Source organism: Thamnophis elegans, chromosome 4 (genome assembly GCF_009769535.1).
Source record: "Thamnophis elegans isolate rThaEle1 chromosome 4, rThaEle1.pri, whole genome shotgun sequence".
NCBI lineage: Eukaryota > Metazoa > Chordata > Lepidosauria > Squamata > Colubridae > Thamnophis > Thamnophis elegans.
In genome coordinates, this window is record NC_045544.1 from 122,093,163 (window position 1) to 122,115,721 (window position 22,559).

A 22,559-nucleotide genomic window follows, 5' to 3' on the forward strand; every position below is an offset into this window, starting at 1 on the left:
AGACATAAGAGTCCACAGACATGAAGGATATTTGTCCACCAAGAAATATGTTCGTCACATATCCTCTTCCAGCATTCCAGATCAACCTTATCTGAACTAACTCCCTCCTGAATAGCCTTTGCAGTCTGCAGAGTTGATTCCTTAAGCTGTTTCTGTTAAACTTAATCATATAAAAATAGTAGGAATTAGGAACGTATGCTCTCCACACAGGTACTTTCAAATTGTTCCACAGTGGTAGATTAATGAACATGTCACATGCTGAGGTTTCTCTGTGGAACAAAGGGGAACTCATCTTTTCCCTTATGAACGAAGATGTTTTGACTACTCTTGCCATTATTTTGGTACCTATACCTTTTGGATGCTTGTCTTGCTTCAAAAAAAGTTCAGTTGCTGCTATTGATGGTTGACCTTCCATCTTTGTTACCACCATTTCTAGTGTGAGAATTCTCCTTGCAGTGACTCTGTTTTTTCTAAATTTGTGAAAATTTGCCAAGAAAATTCAGGATGGCCTCACTAATTTTCCAAATATCATCAGCAATGATATTTAATGCTACTGAGAATCAAGGAGGACGAGGAGGGCCATGTTCCCTCCCACTATCCACATTTTTTGCAGGCCATCCACACGCAATGCTATTCCTGACCCAGGTCCAGGCTTCAGCTCATGCCTGAAAGAGAACTTAGACAATCCAGTTCATCCCAGATCCTCTGAAGTAACTCCAGATGAGGTAGAAGTTGTCAGGATGGCTAGATAAAGGAATTCCCACTTTGTGGAGGATATATCACTCCCTCTCCCACATTACCATTTCCTATCATCCCTTTCCTGGCAGCTTGAACAAAACAGAACAGAGTAGACACACAAGGAAGAGGAAGGATTCAATAGATATGTGGTGGAACCAATTCCATGATGTACCAGGTCTTTCGGACATTTATTGATTGGAGGTGAATCCTGAATTCAAACTGTTTTTAACCTGTCTTGAACATCTAAACTTTCTTTCTTTGCATCCAGGTCTGAAAAGTCAAACTCTGCTTAGCATGTTGCCAGAAGAACCTTTGTCTGAAAATGGGATGTCCTCCGTTGATTTTTCTACAGATAGCAATGTAGAAAATCACGCCATTGAAGAAATCGTGGAAAATAACAAGATGCCCAAATCTGTCATCCACAGCAATGTAAATATTTTTGAAAACACACATGTATTGAGTAGTTTAAGTTACTTATGAATGCATATCAATGCAGATCCTTGATATTAAAGAGATGTATGCAAACATGGGCGTATGTGTTATGCACTCAACAGAGGGGAGATGGATTCTAAATGATCTTTAGTTTTTTTAATCTTGTTTTTTTACTCTGATTTTAACTCAAGGCAGAGAGCATGTTTAATATTTTTTCCTCCTCTTATTTTCCCTACAACAACCCTGTGAGGTGAATTGAGCTGAGAGAGAGTGACTGGCCCAAAGTCATGCCTCCTGTTTTGTAGCCTAGTTCCTTAACTACTAGACAGTAAGCAGGTCAAGCTGTTTCCTTCAGAGGAAGGTGAATGGGTTCCAGGATTATTGGTTCACCTGCTCTTAGGCGAGATCTCTTTATGACCTCAACTACATCAAATTGAAGAGATCCTAAATATTCCTGGGGCTAAACCTTGAGCCTCTGTGTCTCTCATCTCTCATGCTCTTAGTCAGCTACTGAATAAGCTGAAGTTGACATTCTCCCTTTGGAGATCTAGGAGAGTAGGTGTTCGTTCAAAACAGCCTTCTTTAACTCTGAATGCTCAAGATTTCCTGCCACTGCAGTTCCCCAGTCTGATGACTTTGCTAACTCTGAATTACAGACCCCGTCTATCTGAAAATTTCTAAGTTCAGAAGGCTAGTTCAGGTGTTAGGAATGATCCCCTTTATAATGATAGGAGCATTTCTTCAAGAGCATTAGAATTTTACACTGATTTAAGTATTTTATTCTATTGGAGCAGTGCTGTTAAACTTGATTGCAAATAAAATGGCTAAAATTAAAATAGCTTCTTTATTAAGTCAATAACTGCTTAAAAATACAGTTTGAAGTTAATCTGTTATTTTGACTTAGGGAGATGGAAGCAGTATTGAAATTCAGACTTCTATAAACACTAAACAAAAGAGTAAAATGAAGATTGAGAACAAACTTTCCAATGGTCTTCCACCAAATAAAGAAATGCTATCACAGACACTTGCTTTTAATTCAGATTTACTTGCAAAAGAGAACATATCCCCAGGTAAATATTACTTTTTAGCTCCTTTATAAGAAAAAGCAATTGCTGTTCAATTTCCTTTTTCTTGCTTGTTTATGTACATTCTTTGCACCCAACTGTATTACTATTGGTCTGCTCCTAATAGCAATACATGATTGTTAATTTCTAAATTGCCTAAAATTTTCTAAAAACTGACCCTAACTAGCAAATTCACAAGGAAAAATGAATAATTGCTAGCAAGCATAATATATGAAATGTTAAATGAAATTTTAGAGTAATCCATAGTTAATATTGCAAGTTGAAAGAGTGAGGAGGCACATGAGAGGAAGAAGAGAATGATCAGATTCCGAACTCATTTCCGGTTAACTGAAATACAACTTGATGCTAAGCTGGAAAACATATGATCCTCTATATAATGCTGAATATGTAACGCTTAGCAAGCCAAAGCACAGACTTTGGTAAAGGTGTTGGATTTTGAAAAGAGCAGTATTTAAAGCAGGAGTCCCCAATCTTTTGGACCACTAAATTCATAATTTTAAATCCCATGGACCACTAATAAGATATGCCTAATGACCAGCTGGGTGGGTGTGGTTAGGTGGTCATGTGACTGGGTGGGTGTGGCCAACTTGATGTCAATCACATCAAGGGACACCTCTCCAGCCTCTACTGGCCCCTCCCCTCCCAGCCACTTCTCGCCTGCAAAACAGGTGGTTCAGTTCAAACTGGATCTGACCGAGAAGGAGGCTCAGCAGAAGCACCTCACTGAGGACTACAAGTATAGGCTTTACAAGCAGAGGGAAGACCTGCGGGAGTGCAAGGCCAGGTATTGGCACCTGGAGGTTCAGCGGGCTGAGATGGACAGCCAGTTCCAGGCCATGATACAGTCCCACTGGAACAAGGCCTCTAGGCCTTTGCCACCAGCGGCACTTCCTTCCAGTCTTCGCCCAAAGCCTCGCACCAGGAGGCTGAAGAAGACCCCAAGTAAGAATTTTTGCCCCCCTCCGACCCGCACCAAAAGACTTCAAAGGGGGAGACTCTCTGCAGCAACACAAACATTCATTGCATATATCCTACCCAGGGGCCATAGTTTGAGGATCCCTGATTTAGGGCAATTAAAAAATGCAAATATTTTTTCTGCAGACCATCAAAATTTTCTCGCAGACAACCAGTTGGTGACCACTGATTTAAAGGGTCCATGGTTTAGTATTTTAATATTTTGTATGTTTATTTAGTGTGCCCTTATATCTAACCACAGTAGAAATCTTACTTTTTCCTACAACAAAAGCTCTGCAACATAAGTTGGGCTGAGAAAGTAGTTGGCCAAAGGTTACTCAGTGAGATTGCGTGAGGTTGAGGTTAGATGAGACACCTTATTCACTTTAACACCCAAGCTCTTGTTCATTTCTCATTTGTAGCTTAGAAAACCAGTGACATTGAGCCTAACTGCATACACAAGGACATTTTGAAAATTAATTCTAGTATAGTTGCCCATCATACAATCAGAAAATTGCTATTATTTTCCCAAATACCCTGTCTTTACAAACAGTAGTTAGTATACTACATGTGTAATGCTGTAGCTTGGTAATGCCAAAGATGATCATCAGTCTTCTAGAAGTAGATGCATGAGATGCGTTAATTCCTTGCATGCTCTGTCTTCCTCTCTACCAGACCATATACAGATATTCCTCAATTAATGATTACTTGTTTAGTGACAGTTCAGTGTTACAGGACTGCTGAATAAAGAAACAGCACAGTATCTCTGCAGTTACATAATTGAAATTTGAGCATTTAGCAACTGGCTCTCAATTATGATGCCTATGACGTCCTGCAGCCACATGATCGCCATTTGCAAGCTTCATTGTCAGTTTCTAACAAGCAAAGACAGTGGGGAAGCCGGCAGGAAATCATAAATGGCAATCATGTGACATCATGCTTAATGACTGTGCAGAATTTCCTTAACAATGGTAACTGAAAGTGCCATTTAAATTGGCTGTGTTGTTTATTGACAGAGTTGCCAGTCTCAACATTGTTCACCGAGGACTACCTATATAAACATAGAAATAATATCCATTTGGGAATAATAGTGACATATTTTACTATGATATATATGATGAGAAAATGTGCACCGTTATGAAGATTGAATTAATGCATTGTACATCTGCAGTGATTGTAATATTACTAATATTTTCAACTTAAGCATAACTTGAGGAAGCATTTTTGTTTGTCGGTTTGCAGATGTTGAAGTTTCTGATGTTTTGCCTCCATCCCAAGCTGAAGAAAAACCAATGCCTTGTCAAGAGGAAGTATTTGCTGAATGTTCCCAGAAGAGGATTCTTGGACTACTAGCTGCAATGTTGCCACGCCTGAAATCAGTAAGGAACTATCCAAATTAGGGAAATCAGTAAAGGAGTTTAAGTGTCCGATAATTAAGGAAGTAAGAAAAGGGCAATCCCTCCAGAAGTTCATATTAATCATATGAATCATTAGTGGTTCCATCAAAGATTTTAAGAGTAGGAAGGAGCTATCTAGGACATTCAATCCCTTCCTCAAATTGTTTGATATCCAGGAGACCTGTCATTGGTTCAAAAATGGAGGGAAAATCCTGAAAATTAACTGGAAAAACTGAACTTTTGAAGTATGTTAATTAAAGTATGTTGCATTATCCCTTCTGCTGATTTCCATATTCTTTCCTGTTTTCTCTTTGTAGGGCTTGACAATATCTCTAATTAACTTGGACCAGATCCTTCCTCTCATGTTTGATGTTGTGATCTCCAATGCTGGCCATTTAAATGAAACTTACCACTTAACTCTGGGGCTCCTGGGACAGTTGATTCGGAGATTGACTCCTGCAGAAGTGGATGCTGCTGTGAACAAGGTCCTCTCCACCAAGCATAGCCTTGTGGCTGCTGGTGATGGCTCCATCGTGCCAGAAGGCTGGAAAACAACCCATCTCCTCTTCAGTCTGGGAGCAGTTTGCCTGGACAGGTCAGTTTTCATGATGGATTCATCTTAAAGACTTTTAATATGTCCAGATGATGCTTTCTGTTATAAACCTGTCATGTAATGGCAGAATGTTAAAAATGTTTGCAAACATGGCTGTTGCTCAAAACAAAACACTCCTAAAAGGCAGCAAATACTGCCTTCAATAAAAAACAAAATTGAAGCTCACAAGAAATTAGTAAGAGCTGTGATGGTGCAGTGGTTAGAATGCAGTATTGCAGGCTAATTCTGCTGACTGCTGGCTGCCTGCAATTTGGCTGTTCGATTCTCACTGACTCAAGGTTGACACAGCCTTCCATCCTTCCGAGGTCTGTAAAATGAGGACCCAAATTATTGGAGGCAAAACGCTGGCTCTGTAAACCACTTAGAGAATGATGTAAAGCAATGTGAAGCGGTATATAAGTCTCAGTGCTATTGCTATCAGTAGTACTAATGTAAATATTTTTAAGGGAAGAGAGAAATGGGAAATGCTAAAGATAATCCTGTATTATAGCTTATTTGAAAATAGAACTAAATTTTAAATTTTGCAAGATTTTCCTGCCTAGAGCAAAGACCTCAAACTTATTGCCTGAAGGCCACTTACTATCCTCCAAGTCATTTTCTGCAGCTCATTACAATCCCTGGGGGAAACAGTAAGTTCTGCAAGAAATGTCCCTCTTAGCTGGCAGGATCTACCCCAAGAGAAGGCAGCCCATTTCAATGGGAATTACAAGTGAAGCAAAACAGTCATTGATCGCTTACAGTTTTTGAAGCAATGCTGATGCAAGGCAGGCACATGCAGGAGCACATGTGAAGATGAATAATTAATTCTAACTCTTGGTTTTTAGCCGTGTTGGATTGGACTGGGCGTGCACCATGGCAGACATTCTGCGAGCGCTGAACTCCTCCACTCAGTGGCATGATGTGATTGGTGCCTTCACCGACCACTGCATCAAGCAGCTTCCCTTTCAGTTGAAACATACCAACATTTTCACATTACTGGTCCTTGTTGGATTTCCAGAGGTGAGCATATTAAGGCATGTGCTTTTCTAGGCCACTTTCTAAAACTACAAGTAAAAATACAGCCAAGACATAGAGTTTAAACTTGATTGATTTCAGTTTAGAGAACTTCGGATGCAATAGACAAAAGTTATATCCAGGCATTCGTTCAGAATAACAAGATGAATCACATAAATTGATGGACTATAATTTGTGTCAATTTACATGTATGTGTAATTATGTCAGTGTCATAAATAGATACAAATGATGTAAATATAGATTGTAATGGCTAACCCCTCCCTCAAATTGTCCAGTAAATCATAGTTTTACTTGTAGCTTGCTTGGCTAGAGAGCAGCTCTAGCTTTAATCTACCATAACTGAATAAATGTCATCTGAATGTCTCTTTCCAACTCTACAGGTTCTATGCATGGGAACCAAATCAGTATATATGGATAATGCAAATGAGGCCCACAATGTGATCATCCTTAAGCATTTCACAGAGAAGAACAGGGCTGTGGTTGTGGATGTTAAAACCCGAAAGCGGAAAGCAGGTTCATGTCATTCATGTTTGGATATTTATTTACATCTTGTATGTAGATGCTTAGCATGTCTGTGTGTGTGTGAGCTAAGTGGAAATATTACATGATCACAACTGTGCTTTCCTTTTCCCCTCTCACAATCTAGTGCTGGGATAGTTGGCAAATAGATGCTACCTATAATTATTAGTTTCATAAGTTCCAGATGTGTTTACTTCCTAGCCATTACTGCTTTGGAATGGTCATTCTAGTCCTGGGATAATTAACAAGAAAGTAATTAGTATTTGTAATTGACATTCATTAGAGAGGAAGAGATTACAAGAGAGTAAGGCAAGCACACATTGGGGACTATACCAGCTGTTTGTATAGCATCCTTGGTGCTGCCAGGGCCACTATGTCCATTATGTGCTTTCTTACTCTCTTGAAATCCCTTCATCTCCAATCTCTCTGCTCTGCAAATGTGTGGGGAGTAAAACAAAATGATAATACACACTGATATGTAATGGTGATCATGTAACTGAAGGATGCTCTGAAGATTGTAAATGCGAACATTGGTTGTAAAATTATTTTTCATCACCATTGTAAATTGAATGGTCACTGAACAAAACAGTCAGTAAGGAAGGACTATTTGTATTGAAATAAAATATTAGAGGTGGCTGAATGCGCATCATATGACAAAATTATTTACTACAAGCCTATTCTTAATATATGTTCTGGCTACATCATCTTTCTGTGGATGTAAAAAAATCATAATTCTTTAAAGAATTTATTTTTGAGGTGGATCTGAAAACATTTTTTTAAAAGAGTTTGTATTTTTTTTCCACATTGCTTCGTGCTAAGCCAAGACCAGACTTAAGTAAAAAGAGCTGAACCCAGGACAGCTACCAACTGAAACCCTGTGTATTCATCTATTTCTGTTCTAGTAAAAGATCTCCAGCTGATTAAGCCATGTGAGCAAGATGATGCGGAGTCCCAGGGCCAGCTCCGCCAGTATCTCCAACATTTTGTGTTTATAACTAGCCATCTTCTCCAGACCAACATTGACAGTAGCTTTGCAGAGGCAGTGGAAGCAACGTGGGTTTTATCTCTTGCTCTGAAGGGACTTTACAGAACACTTAAGGTACAAAAATGGACAAAGATTCCCAAAATATCTTATGACCCAGGATTATATAAATCATTGTGTGTGTGTGTGGGGGGGGGGTATAGAAAAAATATCACTGCTGATTTCTGATAAAGAAACATAGAATCACAGAACTGAAAGAAGCCATATTGTTGTTGTTCAGTTGCGAAATCGTGCCCAATTCTTCATGACCTCATGGACCACAGCAGGCCAGGCCCCTTGTCCTCCACTGTCTGCCAGTCTTCCTAAGCCCATGTCCACTGTGTCAATAATACTATGTAGCCATCTCATTCTTTGCTGTCCTCTTCTCCTTTTTCCTTTTTTATCAGCATCAGGGTCTTTTCAAATGAGATAATCTCTTCTCGTTTGGCGGCCAAAGTATTTGAGCTTTAGCTTCAGAGTCTAAGAGGGCATTTAGGCTATCACATTCAATTCTCTGCACTATAATCCAGATTAAAGCGTAAAATAAAAATGACTGTTCAGGCTTGACTTTGAACCAACCATCTTAGGTTCTTTAAAATAACAGAAGAAAGAATAAGATCCACTAAGAATGCAACTTAAGAATGTTGATAATTTTTATTATCAAAATGTTACAGTTAAGACAAAAGCCAGCATCCCAAAAAACCCTTCACTCTTCTAAAAAGTTATTTTCAATCTTTATAATTTAATACACAAGCATTGTAATCCAAGATTATGTTTTGTTAATCAGAAATACTATATACCACACTATTTGTCTTTGGGAAGGAGCAGTGGTCTATGTCTAATACTGTAAACTGTAGATGAAAATGTGATCTTGATATGTTCAGTGCCTTTCTCATATAAGAAATCCTTTAACAAAAAATCCTGAAAAAAATCAGTCCATATAGACCAGGAGTGTCAAACTTGCATTGTCATGTGATGTATTGTGACTTTTTCTCTCTTCGCTAAACTAGGCGTGGGCGTGGCCTGTGTGTGACGCATCCGCTTGTTTGACAACCGTGGTATAGACCAACATGTCTCAACCTCAGCATTATTAAGATGTATGAACTCAACAGTGTTAAGACATGTGAACTCCCCCAAATCCTCAGCATGCTGCCCAGGGAAATTCCAAGAGTTGAAGTTCACACATTTTAACCTAGCTGAGATTGAGAAAACCCTAAACTATCATTCTTAGTCAAAGTGTTAATGGTTACCATTTTTTTCCTGTGATCAACAGACACATGCTTTTGAAGAAATCCGCACAGCCTTTCTGCAATCTGGTTTACTTAAGCTATTGGTGAAGAAGTGTAGCAAAGGAACAGGCTTCAGTAAGACTTGGCTTCTGAGAGACTTGGAGGTAACACAACAATGCATTTAAGCAGCTGAGCAAGTTCTTCCCTACGTACTCATTTATTTGAATTATTCCGTACATCAGCAGTTCCTTTTCATTTTTGAGGTTTTGTGTTCTTCATAATTTCAATCATTCTAATTGTGCTTCAACTAAGGGATGTTAAATTGATGTGTTACTAGCCTTTTTGCTCCATACTGGAGTGATGTACAGACAGCAAACCTAAACACAATGCAAATCGATGGAGGGAGGGGGCACTGGAGGTTTTGTGAGTCTGTTATGGGATTACATACAGCAAAACTTTGAGACAGCCTTTTTGAGAATAAGAGTTCCACGGTACAATTCAATAAATGAACTTTCATTTTATCATTTACCGATATATTATTATTGATTATGTTCATGCTTTATTGATCAACTACTAAAATCTGAGAGTATGTGTCTGATGGTTGGGTTGGCAATATATAAATCATATAGCAATGCTGTACCTGTTTCTTTAAATCATGCTGTAAAATGTGATTGGCTGCTGTTTTCCTCAATCGGCCATAAGAGGGAGCCAGAATGACTGTTAGCTCTCTGTTTGTTAGATGCTGGGCTGATCTGATCTGAGTGTTTTGGAAGCTGGCTGTTAGAAAGTGCCGTGAGCTATTATAAGTTTTGCAACTGCTAGCAAACTTTGAGTACCAGACTGTTTGTATGATTATGGACTATGTTATTTGGATTATCCCTTAACTGAAAGACATTGATGACTGACTGTCTTATCCATGTATGACTTGGACTGTTTGATGGACTCTGATACCTCTATTTCTACGAAAGTAAAAGCCTATTTAAACTGCAGTGTCTCTGTATGCTGGTTTGTGTGTTCTCCAACACAACTCTCACAACGCTTCTCTGAACGCACTCGCTCTCCCAACGGGGAGCTTACCCAACACTATGGCTAAAGGCTAAAGAGGAAGCAGCCTTACAGAAGAGAAGCAAATCTGGTCTGTAATTTGTCTTGTAACTTTAGTGGTTTTCTGATGGAATTTTGAGTTGTACCTTGTCTTTGTCCTTGTAGATCTTGTCGGTCATGCTTTATTCTTCAAAAAAGGAGTTAAACTCCATGGCTGAGCAGAAGGACTTAGAATTCAATGAGCGAGAGCATGAGCAAGCAGTAAATGAGTCTGTTGACACTTCCGACGCTGTGCAGAATAGGCTTGACCCACTGGAGGGCTTGGATGAAACCACCAAAATATGCTTCCTGGTACTGTTTTTTTTAATGTGCAATGGGTGGGGCGAGGATAGTGCTTCAGTTGTTGTCAAAAGCACAGTCTGTAAGCTTGGGTTGCACTGTGCATGTTGTTTGAAGTTCTCTTAACATAACAAGGGATTGGTCCTCATCGAGGCAAAAGGCAGGCCTAACAATACAAGCAGAAATTTCAGATTAGTGTTTCAGGGGAGAAGGCTAACTGGGATAGAAGTCAAGGAGTGCAGCCATACAGTGTGTGTCCCTGAAGTTGTATTCCAATTCACCATCTCTGCTTCAATGTTCAACTTCAGTTTGTCCCAAAATCCAGATAAAAATTCATGTTAGCATGTTACAATGGCAAAAATACAAGACCCAATTATGCCTGAATGATCAATAGATTTAAGTGTACTATTGGTTTCATGGGCTCTAGCCAACTTCGAACAGATAACATGGTTAGCCTCCAAAGTGGACTCTAACCCATGTAAAACTTTTTCTTGAACAGATCTATCTTATCTATTTCAGCTAATACTAGGTTTTTAGTGTTTTTAATTCTTTGCTGTTTTCTGTGAAAGTAAATGTAATGAATTGACAAAAGTTGCATTGACACCCCGACCCTTTACAGCCAGATCTTATCTATCCAATCAGTATAATGACTGTATAGGGTGTAGGTAGTGTATTTGTGTTTTGTGGAAGCCTAACATAGTAATTCAAATTCATATGTTCACTCTACGATTGCAATACTTCCACAATGGTTTTTAGGGACATAGAAAAAAAAATGGATTTTTGGTGTTCAGTGGCAAGGAAGCATCTGGTAAAAAATATTTCCTGATGGAAAAAAACAACAACAACCAAGCCAAAACCAAGAACCCAACAATTCAACCCAGAGCTACATTAGGCAGTATTTTTCCTTCTTCTCACCTAATTAGAGTTAAACCTATTTTCAGATGACACATGATGCTCTTGATGCACCTCTACACATTCTTCGAGCCATGTATGAATTGCACATGAAAAAGACAGATTCTTTCTTCCTAGAGGTTCAGAAGAGGTAAGAGAATTTCCAAACCTGACTCGGAATGAAAAGTTATGTATCCCTAGTGACCTAATCTATTAATCAAGTATACCTAAAAAGGAAACTAGCAGACGGCCAAGAATTTATTTTTTAACAATTGCAGATATTGTGCAGTGGGGCAGGGAAACTACCTGTATTTCTAAATGAGCTATTGATAATTTTGAGGAAAACAAGCGTACCATTTCAAAGGACAGCTTTCTTGTTGGCCAGGTTTTAGTGAGGAGAAGTATTTACTGTGCAAGAAACATTCCATCATGGTCTTGCTCATTTACAAACTGAAACGGCACAACCCCAGAGATAGGCAGACCATTTCTATAAGATACCTTTAAGCTATAATCTTTTGATAAAACAGCCATTTCCAAGCTGTTATCCTTTGATTCTTGCTATAAATCATGGTAGTTCATGCCTGGAACATTCACAAATTTTCTTGACATTAGAGGCAGAAGATAAATTACTTGCAATCAGTTACCTTGTCTTTGAAAATACATTTATATTGCAAATTAGAAGTGTAAGATAAAAGATAAATTGCATAGAACATGGACAAGGTACTTAGAAACAAAGAAAGCCACGTGGCCAGATAATTGCTAATATAAAGTAGCACTTGATGGGATGAAACACAGGGGTTTTAAATGTAGAAATTGCTCAGCTCAAAGGTACTGTCTTTAAATTCTGACAGTAAAAATAATTTGTGTGCATTTCTTAAAGATTTGATGGAGAAGTACTTACCATGGATGAAAGGATTCGTACATTGGCTCAAAAATGGCAGCCCAGTAAGCATTTACGCACAGAAGAGCAGAATTCCAAAGCTCTGGATACAGATATGATCATTGTGCCATGTTTGGTGAGTGTGCTGTTTTATGCAAAGCATTTTTAAAACTTTGTTCCGTTTATGCAGTAATATCTACCAATACTTCCATCAAATGTGATCATTAACTATATTACCTGGAACTGATTAGAATTGTAGTGTGAGCATCTCGAAGGACACATGCATTGAAAAATGCTTGTTGATTGCAATGTACACTGAACTAATATTTCTATTCGTCAATCATTCATTGGCATAGTTGTGAGATTTTTGGGGAAGCAGAAATTTAATACATCTAGAGCCATGATGGCAAACCTATGGCACACGTGCCTGAAGTGACATGTGGAGCCATGTCGCCTGGCACACGTGGCGTTGCCTGTTCCTCTCCCGGGTTTCTGGCATGCGTGCGTGACAATCAGCTGGCCTTTGTGCATGTGGCAGTGTCGGAAACTGGAGGAGCTGATCTTCTGTTTTCCGGCACAAGCATCTGCACCAGCCAGCTGATCATCGCACGCACATATGTGCCAGTAACTGGAAGACTAGCTGGCCAGCATGTATGTACGCGCCGGAAACTGTAAGTTCATTGTCCAGCATGCACGTGCCCCCTGGGCAGTTCCTCTTGCGGATTGTGCACCCGACAAGCATGCAAAGCACATGCGCACGCTCTCCCTTTTAGGCACTTGGTGGCTAAAAGGTTTGCCTTCACTGATCTAGAGGATATTAAACTAGAAACACACAACAAGAAATGTGACATATCTGCAGTATCAATCCTTACATTCAGAATGTACTGTAGCATGTTAATGCATTTTTAAACACTAGTGTCCATTTTGCAGAGCTTTACAACATACTGTCTTCAACATATGTCCTGTCATTTAGGTGTAGATGATTAGCTGATTCAGTATAGTATACCATTCAGGATTTTAGATGTGGACAAGCAAGACTTGAATTCCAGTCTCCACTTAATCATAAACACCCATTACAGTTTCTATTACTGACTGTTATTTTTAAAAAAATCACACAGTACATGGGCAGCATCCAAAAGCAGGGTAGGTTTGGAAATGAGAGAATTTCCAATCTACTGAGACTCCTTGTATGTTACAGTCCAAGCCTGCTCCGTGCAGCAAAGCCACTGAAGAATCCAACCCAGTGACCCAGAAACTCATCACCAACACAGAAAGTGACCTCCAGCTCAGCTACGCCAAGCAACAACGCACCAAAAGTTCTGTCCTGCTGCATAAGGAGTTGGACTCCAGAAGCAAGAAAACTGTGCGGGGTTATCTCTACCGAGTCAATGAAGCTACTGCTGTCCTCTACGCCAGGCATGTCCTCGCTTTGTTGTTGGCTGAGTGGCCTGATGATGTAGCAATAAGCGAGGAGATGTTAGATCTCAGTGGCCCAGCACACATGACATATATCCTGGACATGCTGTTGCAGCTAGAGGAAAAACAGCTGTGTGAAAAGGTAACTTGTTTTATCCCTCTGATTTGGGAATGGACTGAGAAAAGTAGCTTGACACTAGCGGACAAATCAGCCCCAAGCAACAAATGCTACTCGCTGGTTTAGTTTGGGACAATTTTCTTTTTAATATGCTAGAAGACGGTATTTTAGTCTTCTATTCAAGTTGGATTTTAAAAGGAAAAAAAAAGAAACAGAATATTCCATTTTTTCTCGTTTTGTTTTTCTCCCCTTTCCTTGTTACCTGACTGTCTCAGTTGCAATCAGATTGTATGACATTCATGACAGAAGAGATGAGATGTAGGATGTCTGTAAGAAATTGTAAAGTGCTTACTTGGCATGTAGAAGATCATAGTTCCCTCTCAAATAAAGTGATCCTGGAATGCCTGAGTATTGGAATAGCTGCTAGTCACCTGTAAATGGAATTGGGCTAGGTGGACAATAAATAGCTGCCTTATTTTCTCAGGGAGAAAGTATCCTTCCTGTTTTGAGCATAACTGATGTTACTGGAGCAGTCCATTAATACTAACAAAGAAAATTCCTTGAGATGATCAGAGTTTTGGCCTGTAGAAAAGTAGTTGCAAGATGTTCTTATTCATGTATTCTAAATTTTGGCTTCCAATTAGAAACAATCTCCTTCCTCCTAGGTTTCTTCTTTAAACTGGAAAAAAAGGTTTGAAATTGCTTTCTAATCTTGTTAAGAATGATCTCTAATTAAACTTATTCATACTTAAATCTATGAATCCATTCCAAAGGAGAAATAGTGTATATCAAGCATACCTCCATTAGTAATCTAAGAGTAAGTTCTTTTCTCACTTTTAGACCTCGCAGTCTTGGGCAAAAGCAGAGAAGGGCCAGCCAGTGTCTCTCTCTCTCTTACTTTACTTTTCTTGTTTCATCACTCATCACACCCACCTTTTTTTTACTGATATCAAACTTAACTTTAACCAGCATTTAGTTTGTGAATCACTTTTATGTGGTCCTTCCCCCACCTTGATCTTTCCTACAGATTCTACTGAAAGTGCTCCGTGGCTGCAGTGGAACCATGCTAGCAAAGATGGCACTTACAGCCTGTCAGTTCATGGAGGAGCCTGGGATGGCGGTCCAAGTGCGAGAGTCCAAGCATCCTTACAACAATAATACAAACTTTGAGGTACTATGCTTAGTAGTCTTGGCGCCAGGTGAGCAAAATGTCAGTCATGCTTGCATAGGCAGTTGCCAGTTCCAAATGAAAAAGACCATCCAGCTCGTATTGTTCCATTTTATCAAAAAGGTGGCTATGCAGGGGTGGGATTCGACCAGTTCAACTATCAATTGGGAGCGACCCGAACCGGTTCGCTCCGACTAGCAGCTGGGCCTGCCCACCTGCCCCTGTGCTATCCTCACCTATATTCCCTTTTCTGAAGCCCAGCTGATAGGCACAGCAGAGTGGATTGCCGCGCCTTAGCTGTTTTCCGCCCCAGCAGTAATGTGGAAGGTGATTTCTCTGTAAATTGTGCAAGTGCGCAGAGCGCACATCAGGCGCATGCACTCAATGAACCGGTTATTAAACCAGTAGGATCCCACCCCTGTGGCTATGGTCAACCCAATTAAATGCCTTACTGTAGATTAGGTACAAGGCTACCAAAGAAGAAATGGCAGGCTGAAGACAGTTCCGCAAAAAGCGAAGCTGATGACTGAAGTGAAATGAAGAGCTGGTGAATAGACTCGCTCTTTGATAATTCATCTCCAGGCAAGGAGAAGACATGAGATCATTCACTAGTGCTACAGACTGTTGTTCCTCATGAGGAGACTGAGAAAGCAGTCTCTGGCAGTTTTAAAGCTCTGAGAGATGAGGGAATGGCCACTTTGCTCAAACTGTGATTGGCATTTTTGTTTTCAGCTATTAGAAACTTTTGGATTGACAAGTTTTTACAGCACCAGATGGGTTTCCCTTAATCCTTAGTGAAAGAAGTTTTAAATACACATTTAGGGGTTTTTAAAAATTGATTGGGATAAACAACAAAAGGATGATTAAATTTTTGAAAGTTGCAAATGAGTTAAGATAAGATATTTCAATCTTGTCTTGAAATAAGATTTTGATATTGATTGTAAGGAGTCCTTCAAATCAGAATTTTTAAAAAAATTCTTAAAAACATCTATAATAAAATAAGATTTTAAAAGTTAGACTAGAAGGAAGTAAAGATTATAATTAAAGGAGAAAAACCATTTAAATGAGATTCTGACAAGATTGAGACTGATTTGAAAGTAAATTTTAAAATGTCAGGCAACAAGAATGACAGAAAAAGATGTTACATTGGACATACAAAAGAAACTAGCTGATGTCTTAATAATTGAAACAAATAACAAATCAATAATGACCTGGATAATTGTTTATATTTTATTTTAAATTAAGACTTATTAAAGCTTTGAAGAGTTTTGTGAGAAATGACAAAAAAGAAAAATCAAATTCCGGGACATTATTTGAAAAGACTAAAGGTCAAGATTGTTAGGAGTAAAAACAAGGATTCTACAGTTGTTTTGATCAAGGGCCAGAAATAACATATTATTTCTGGTAACCCTTAAACGACTTTTGCTGACCTCCAGATAGAAATGATGAGGCTTTAAGGATTTATTTATTTATTTATTTATTTATTTATTTATTTATTTATTTATTTATTTATTTATTTATTTATTTATTTATAAGAGATGGAATATGGGAAAGGATCATTTGTGTTTTAAAAGAAGACGGTAAGTTGCTAAAATTATTTGACAAAGTTCATCATAGCCACTTCCTTGATGATGGGAAACAATAGGTATGGGTGGCCCCTCTTATCAGATGAATTCACAATGGGTTGAATAACTGTACCAATACATGGCCCTTAACGCATCTATGTCTACAAGGGAGGAAGTATCTCAGGGGTCTGCCCTAGGCCCCGTGCTCTTCAACAAGGGGATAGAAGGGATGGTCGTCAGATTTGCAGATGATACAAAACTGGGAGAAATTGCTAATCCCTCAGAAGACAGGTTTTAGGTTCAACAGGATCTTGATAGACTTGAACATTTATTTTTTTATTCATTTTGTATGTATTAAAATTTTATACCATCTGTCTCCCCTTAGAAGATGACTCTAGGCCAGTGGTCCCCAATCATTCCAATGTGGTGGAGCAGCAAAGTGGGGGCGGGGGGGGGTTTGCAGAAAAGATGGTTTTGTATGAGTAGCAGGCATGCACATGAGCATGCACAACTCCATTTGTTCAAGCAATTCATTTAAGGGGAAAATCAGGAGGACTGTCAGAAAGTGGAGCAGGATAGCATCTGAGTTTTTGGTGTGAGGTTAAAAACAGCAGACACAGAAACCTGTTGAAAGAATGGTGAAATAAATATTTGATTCTGCATTCAAAAATGACTCTGCAGGAATTGAAATGCTTTAACCTTCAGCTTTTGGTGAGGTGGTTAGATAGACCCATGGAACTTTACCTAAGGCCAAATGGTTTTGCTGGGCTGCACGTTCCTCTTCATGGACTAGGCAAGGATGCCTTTTACAACCTATCAATCACAAGAAACATTTTTAAAATTCTCCTTGCATCAGAGGCATGAAGTTATCAAACTTCCAAAGTGATTTCCCCTTTTTTGAGCTCCAGGATTCCAGCAGGTTTTCTTTAGTCGTTTTGGTTGATTGGCTTCTACCCATTTGGGTCATGTTGGTATAGGACTGTGGATTAACACTCATACATTGTTTTATTCACAGGATAAAGTTCATATACCTGGTGCTATCTACCTCTCAGTCAAATTTGACTCTCAGTGTAATACCGAAGAGGGATGTGATGAGTTGGTCATATCCAGCAGTTGTGACTTCATCCATGATCGACATACATTCAGTGGGCCTCCACACAAATGGACTGATTTTGAACTTCCAGGTAAACTACAAAAGATTTCTTCAGGAAACCAATTGTTCCTTATTTGTCAGAAATAACAGCATAACAGAATAACAAAGTTGGAAGACATCTTGGAAGACGTCTTCTAGTCCAACCCCCTACTCAAGCAGGAGACTCTATACCTAGGATGGCGAATCTATGACACGCGTGCCACAGGTGGCACGCGGAGCCATTTGTCAGGGCATGTGAAGCGTTGCCCTGTCAGCTGAGTTCAGCCTTTTTTAAAGCACTTTTTCACCCTCCCCAGGCTCCAGAGGCTTTATAGGAGTCTGGGGAGGGCAAAAAGAGCCTCCCCCGCCCCCCGGAGGCTCTCCAAGGCTTCAGGAGCTTCCCCGAAGCCTCCGGAGAACAAAAAAAACCGGCCCTATGGGCAAACCGGAAGATCGGGAACGGACTTCCGGTTTGCTTGTAGGGTTAGTTTAAGCCCTCCGGAGGCTTCAGGAACCTTCAGGAGGCTTCCCTGAAGCCTCAGGAAGACTAAAAATGACCCTAAGCCCTCTGGAGGCTTCAGGGAAGCCTCCTGAAGGTCCCTGAAGCCTCCGGAGGGCTTAAACCGACCCTACGAGCAAACTGGAAGTCACTTCTGGTTTGCTCGTAGGGTCATTTTTAGTCCTCTGGAGGCTTCAGGTAAGGTCTCTGAAGCATCCAGAGGGCTTAAACAAGGTCCCTGAAGCCTCCGGGGGGGGGGAGGGGAGGATGTTTTCACCCTCTCCAGCTCCTATAAAACCTCTGGAGCCTGGGAAGGGCAAAAAAAGCATGCAAAGAATGGGGGGAGCGCCTCTCATGCGCGTATGCACACTGGGGGGGGGGGTGTCGTGCTTTGCATTATGGGTGCAGCATGCCTGTGCATGACCCCCCTGCGCTTCCCCCTTATGGCATGTGAGCCAAAAAAGTTTTGCCATCGCTGCCCTATACCATTCCAGACAAGTAGCTGTCCAGTCTCTTCTTAAAAACCTCCAGTAATGAAGCACTGACCACTTCTGAAGGCAAGCTAATTCCATTGGTTAATTATTCTCACTGTTAGGAAATTTTTCCTTAGTTCTAGGTTGCTTCTCTCCTTGATTAGTTTCCATTCATTCTTTCTTGTCTTGCCTTTCGGTGCTTTGGAAATAAGTACCCAGTGTTTTAGGCCCAGTGGACACATTTTGAAATTTTGAAAGGATGCTATGACAATTTTTAAAAAATGGCTACTACAGTGGATATAGACAGGCAAAAACATTCATGTATCAAATATTAATTGATGAGATTATTTTCTGCCACCTTTCTAGAAGCTCCCAGATGCTCCCAACTATCACAACTGACCTTTGACTTTTGAGAAGCATTTAGACACCCTTTCAAACAAAATACTAAGTAGTATATGCTCGCTGTTTGTAATTTCTAACAGTGCCTTTGAAATGCTTGTAAGAACTCAGCCATATATAGGAATTAGACCTATTTGTTTTGCCAGAAATGTCCAGTTTGGGGCAAAAAAAATGCCCATTCCTGACAATGGGTACCGTATTTTCACGACTATAAGCCGCACTGAAAATCCTAAAATTTGATCAAAAACCGGCAGTGCGGCTTATAACCCGGTGCGCTTTATATATGGAAAAAGATCGAAAATCTCTCCCTCCCGATTTTACGCTCAAACTTGAAACTCGCAAGCGAATGACCGCGAGCAGGCACGCACACGTCCCTTGGGTCTCTCCCTCCCTCCTTAGCCGGGAGGCACCAAACTGCGCCCAGCCATCCTCACTTCGTCCTGGTTAAGGGTGGGAATGTCTGAGACGCCGCTGGGAGAATGTCCACTTTGGGTTGCCGGGACAGCAAATTTCAAGGAAAAATGCAGCTGCTGGAATCGGTGCACCACCGAAAGTTCTCTGGTCTGGCTGCACCCGAGCTGGTGAAGCGCCCTTGCGATCGGAGCAATCGCGCGGCTCACCTGCACTGGCTGTCTCCCTGGCGATAGGCGGGCGGTTGCGAGCACTCCATCAGCTTGGGTGCAGCCTGACCAGAGCCCTTTCTCTTCTCAGAAATGTCTTCTCAGTGGAGCTATAGCAGCCTGCATGCCCCTTTCAGGTACTTTGACACCCCCCCGGGAGGGAGGGGGCCAGCCAGAGGGGCATAAAGGGAGCCACAGCTTCTCTGTGAATGGAGGGGAAAGAGTTCGGCTTCTCTCTGCCATTTAAAGGCTGCAGCAGGGAGAATCCCAACTTTTTTCCTCTCCCTCCATTCAGAACGAAACTGCTCCAGCCTCCCCCACCCCCACGTTGCCCAGTAACCCTAACCTTCGCGCTCTTCTCCGCGTTCTCCTCGGGATTGCAATAGATGTCCAGAAGCGGCTTTTGGGGCTAATGGGGATTGGATTTCCAGCTCGATATCCCCTGCCGCTTCTGGACGTCTATTGCAGTTGTGAGGAGCCGAGGAGAGTGTGGAGAAGAGCGCGAAGGTTCTTGGCGCTCCGGGAAGCGGGAGAGGCGCGCGCTTTGGTTTATCCTCCCTGGATGTCGCAGTAGCAGCCCCAAACTCACCGATCTCAGTGTTTTTCGCATCGGGGTGTGCTGCAAGAGGGAATGAGTGAAGAGTGAAGACCTTTTCCAGCCAGCGCAAAGGACTCCCCCGGACTTTTTTTGCTGAGCACAGGGCGACGGGCCCGCACCTCCACCACCAGCAATCCGGAAAGGTCTTCACTCACTCTCTCTTGCAGCATGCCCCGATGCGAAAAACACAGAGATCGGTGCGCTTGGGGCTGCTGCTGCGACGTCCAGGGAGGATAAACCAAGCCGTGCGCCTCTCCCAGCTGCTTTCGCGGCTTCCTGGAGCGCCAAGAACCTTTGCACTCTTCTCCGCTCCTCGCGACTGCAACAGATGTCCAGAAGCGTCGGGAAACGTGTGGCTTATAACCCGGTGCGCTTTATATATGGAAAAAGTTTGAAAAATTAACGTTAACTGATACTGCGGCTTATAATCCGGTGCGGCTTTTGGTCATGAAAATACGGTACATTTAATGACAACCACACCTTGTTTGATGTACACTCTGTTCTATAGTTTGGAATACCTCTCTATTCCCTTGCTTGTTTGCAGATTGGAAAGAGCCTTATGAATGAATTCTCTCCTTTATAAAATTATTTCCATACTGGTATTAATCTGGATTCTATCATGATAAGAAAGGAATCTTGATAAAGTCTGTTGTTTTAAGTGCAGAAGGCTTGCTGTTCGTTTTCTTTGTTTTATTTAAAAATGCTACTTTACTACATCTCTGTAAACCAAGGGGACGGGAATGTAGGCCTTCCAAATTATGAAGACAATGTGGTTTTTAATTTTGTACTAAATATTCCTAGCCCCGCTTTAGCTGTTACTAGATATTATAGACCCTATTAAATGGCTCAAATGACTGATTTGAGTGTGTGTTGTCGCCAAGTGGTGGTGGTGGGGAGGGTGTATTATTTTATTTTTATTACTTTATTTTTATTTTTATTTTATTTTTATTTTTTTATTTTATTTTTATTTTATTTTTATTTTATTATTTTTATTTTATTTTTATTTTATTTTATTTTATTTCTGTATTGTACTTCTATTTGTCTGTATGTCACCTAGAGTCTCTGTGAGCGAGTAAGTGGCTATATGTGAGCAAGTAAGAGCCGCAGTGGTATAGTGGTTAGAGTGCAGTACTGCAGGCTACTGCTACTGCCTGCCTGCTGCCAGCAATTTGACAGCTGGAATCTCACCAGCTCAACATTGACTCAGCCTTCCATCCTTCCGAGCTGGGTAAAATGAGGACCTAGATTGTTGGGGGCAATAGGCTGACTCTGTAAATCGCTTAGAGAGGGCTGTAGAGCACTGTGAAGTGATATATAAGTCTAAGTGCTATATAAATTTTCTAAAATAAATATACAAATAATTAAATCTTGATTATTAATTTTAGAACCATCATCTTTATTAATTCCAATAAGTGTGTGTGTGTGTGTGTGTTTGTGTGTGTCATTTTAAATACAAATTCCTATGAAAACTACAAATAGCAAAAACAGTTAAAGAGGTGAGTCTCCCTCTTGCAGGGATATGAAAGAAAAGGAGAAGCCTTGTCAAACAGGTCACTTCAGGCTGTGTGAGAGAATCTTTCCTTCTTATTTGACAGGAGATACGCTATACTACCGATTCACCACTGACATGAGCAATACCGAGTGGGGTTACAAGTTTACAGTAACAGCTGGTCACCTGGGGAGATTCCAAACAGGTCAGTACTGTTTAGGTCACACCTTGTATTATTGCTTAGTGGGTATCTTTGTGTAGAGATACTAAATGAAATAATAAATATCTATGTTGAAAATTTGAGAAGTTCTAATTCAGTCTCCTTCCAACAACATTGAGAGTGACTGTCCAACACATCTAGATTGGGTAGAGGTGGCATTCAGCAGGTTCTGACCAGTTCTGGAGAACCGGTGGCATAAATTTTGAGTAGTTCGGAGAACCAGTAAATACCACCTCTGACTGGCCCCGCCCCCATCTATTCTCTGCCTCCTGAGTCCCAGCTGATCAGGAGGAAATGGAGATTTTGCAGTAACCTTCCCCTGGAGTGGGGAGGGAATGGAGATTTTTAGAGTATCCTTCCCTGCCATGCCCACCACGCCACGGCTGCCACGCCCACAGAACCGGTAGTAAAAAATTGAGACAGGGGAAGTCAGAATGCTGTTCTAAACAAATAAAAATAATTGTACTACCTACCGTATTTTTCGGAGTATAAGACACACCAAGGTTTTGAAGAGGCAAATTGAAAACAAAAAGTTTTTGCACTCTGCAAACCTCCCCAAAATGGCCTGTTTTTCGCAAAAACGGGCCCATTTTTTTTTTAAAGGGCATGAATAGCCTTATAGAGTTCTTCTGGGGCCTGAGAAGAGAGGGAATTGAGCAAAAAACGGCCCATTTTTTTCCTCATTTCTGCCAGCCCCAGCCCCCAG

The 22,559-nt window shown here is 40.7% G+C and overlaps 1 protein-coding gene across 3 annotated transcripts in view; it reads left to right on the forward strand.

Annotated features, from left to right (window-relative positions):
• The window catches only part of ZZEF1 (zinc finger ZZ-type and EF-hand domain containing 1), a 77,414-nt gene that overhangs the window by 49,220 nt on the left and 5,635 nt on the right, over positions 1-22,559 (forward strand). For 2 of the 3 annotated variants that reach the window (XM_032214867.1, XM_032214868.1), the window contains exons 37-51: positions 1,007-1,167; positions 2,075-2,240; positions 4,452-4,588; positions 4,924-5,201; positions 6,044-6,218; positions 6,614-6,746; positions 7,655-7,851; positions 9,047-9,166; positions 10,212-10,397; positions 11,327-11,427; positions 12,157-12,292; positions 13,355-13,714; positions 14,718-14,861; positions 17,439-17,607; positions 21,740-21,838. In XM_032214867.1, coding sequence (XP_032070758.1) covers positions 1,007-1,167; positions 2,075-2,240; positions 4,452-4,588; positions 4,924-5,201; positions 6,044-6,218; positions 6,614-6,746; positions 7,655-7,851; positions 9,047-9,166; positions 10,212-10,397; positions 11,327-11,427; positions 12,157-12,292; positions 13,355-13,714; positions 14,718-14,861; positions 17,439-17,607; positions 21,740-21,838 — 2,562 coding nt within the window. Of the gene's footprint in view, positions 1-1,006; positions 1,168-2,074; positions 2,241-4,451; positions 4,589-4,923; positions 5,202-6,043; positions 6,219-6,613; positions 6,747-7,654; positions 7,852-9,046; positions 9,167-10,211; positions 10,398-11,326; positions 11,428-12,156; positions 12,293-13,354; positions 13,715-14,717; positions 14,890-17,438; positions 17,608-21,739; positions 21,839-22,559 lie in introns of those variants that run through there. The other variant, XM_032214869.1, reaches the window with a different exon arrangement.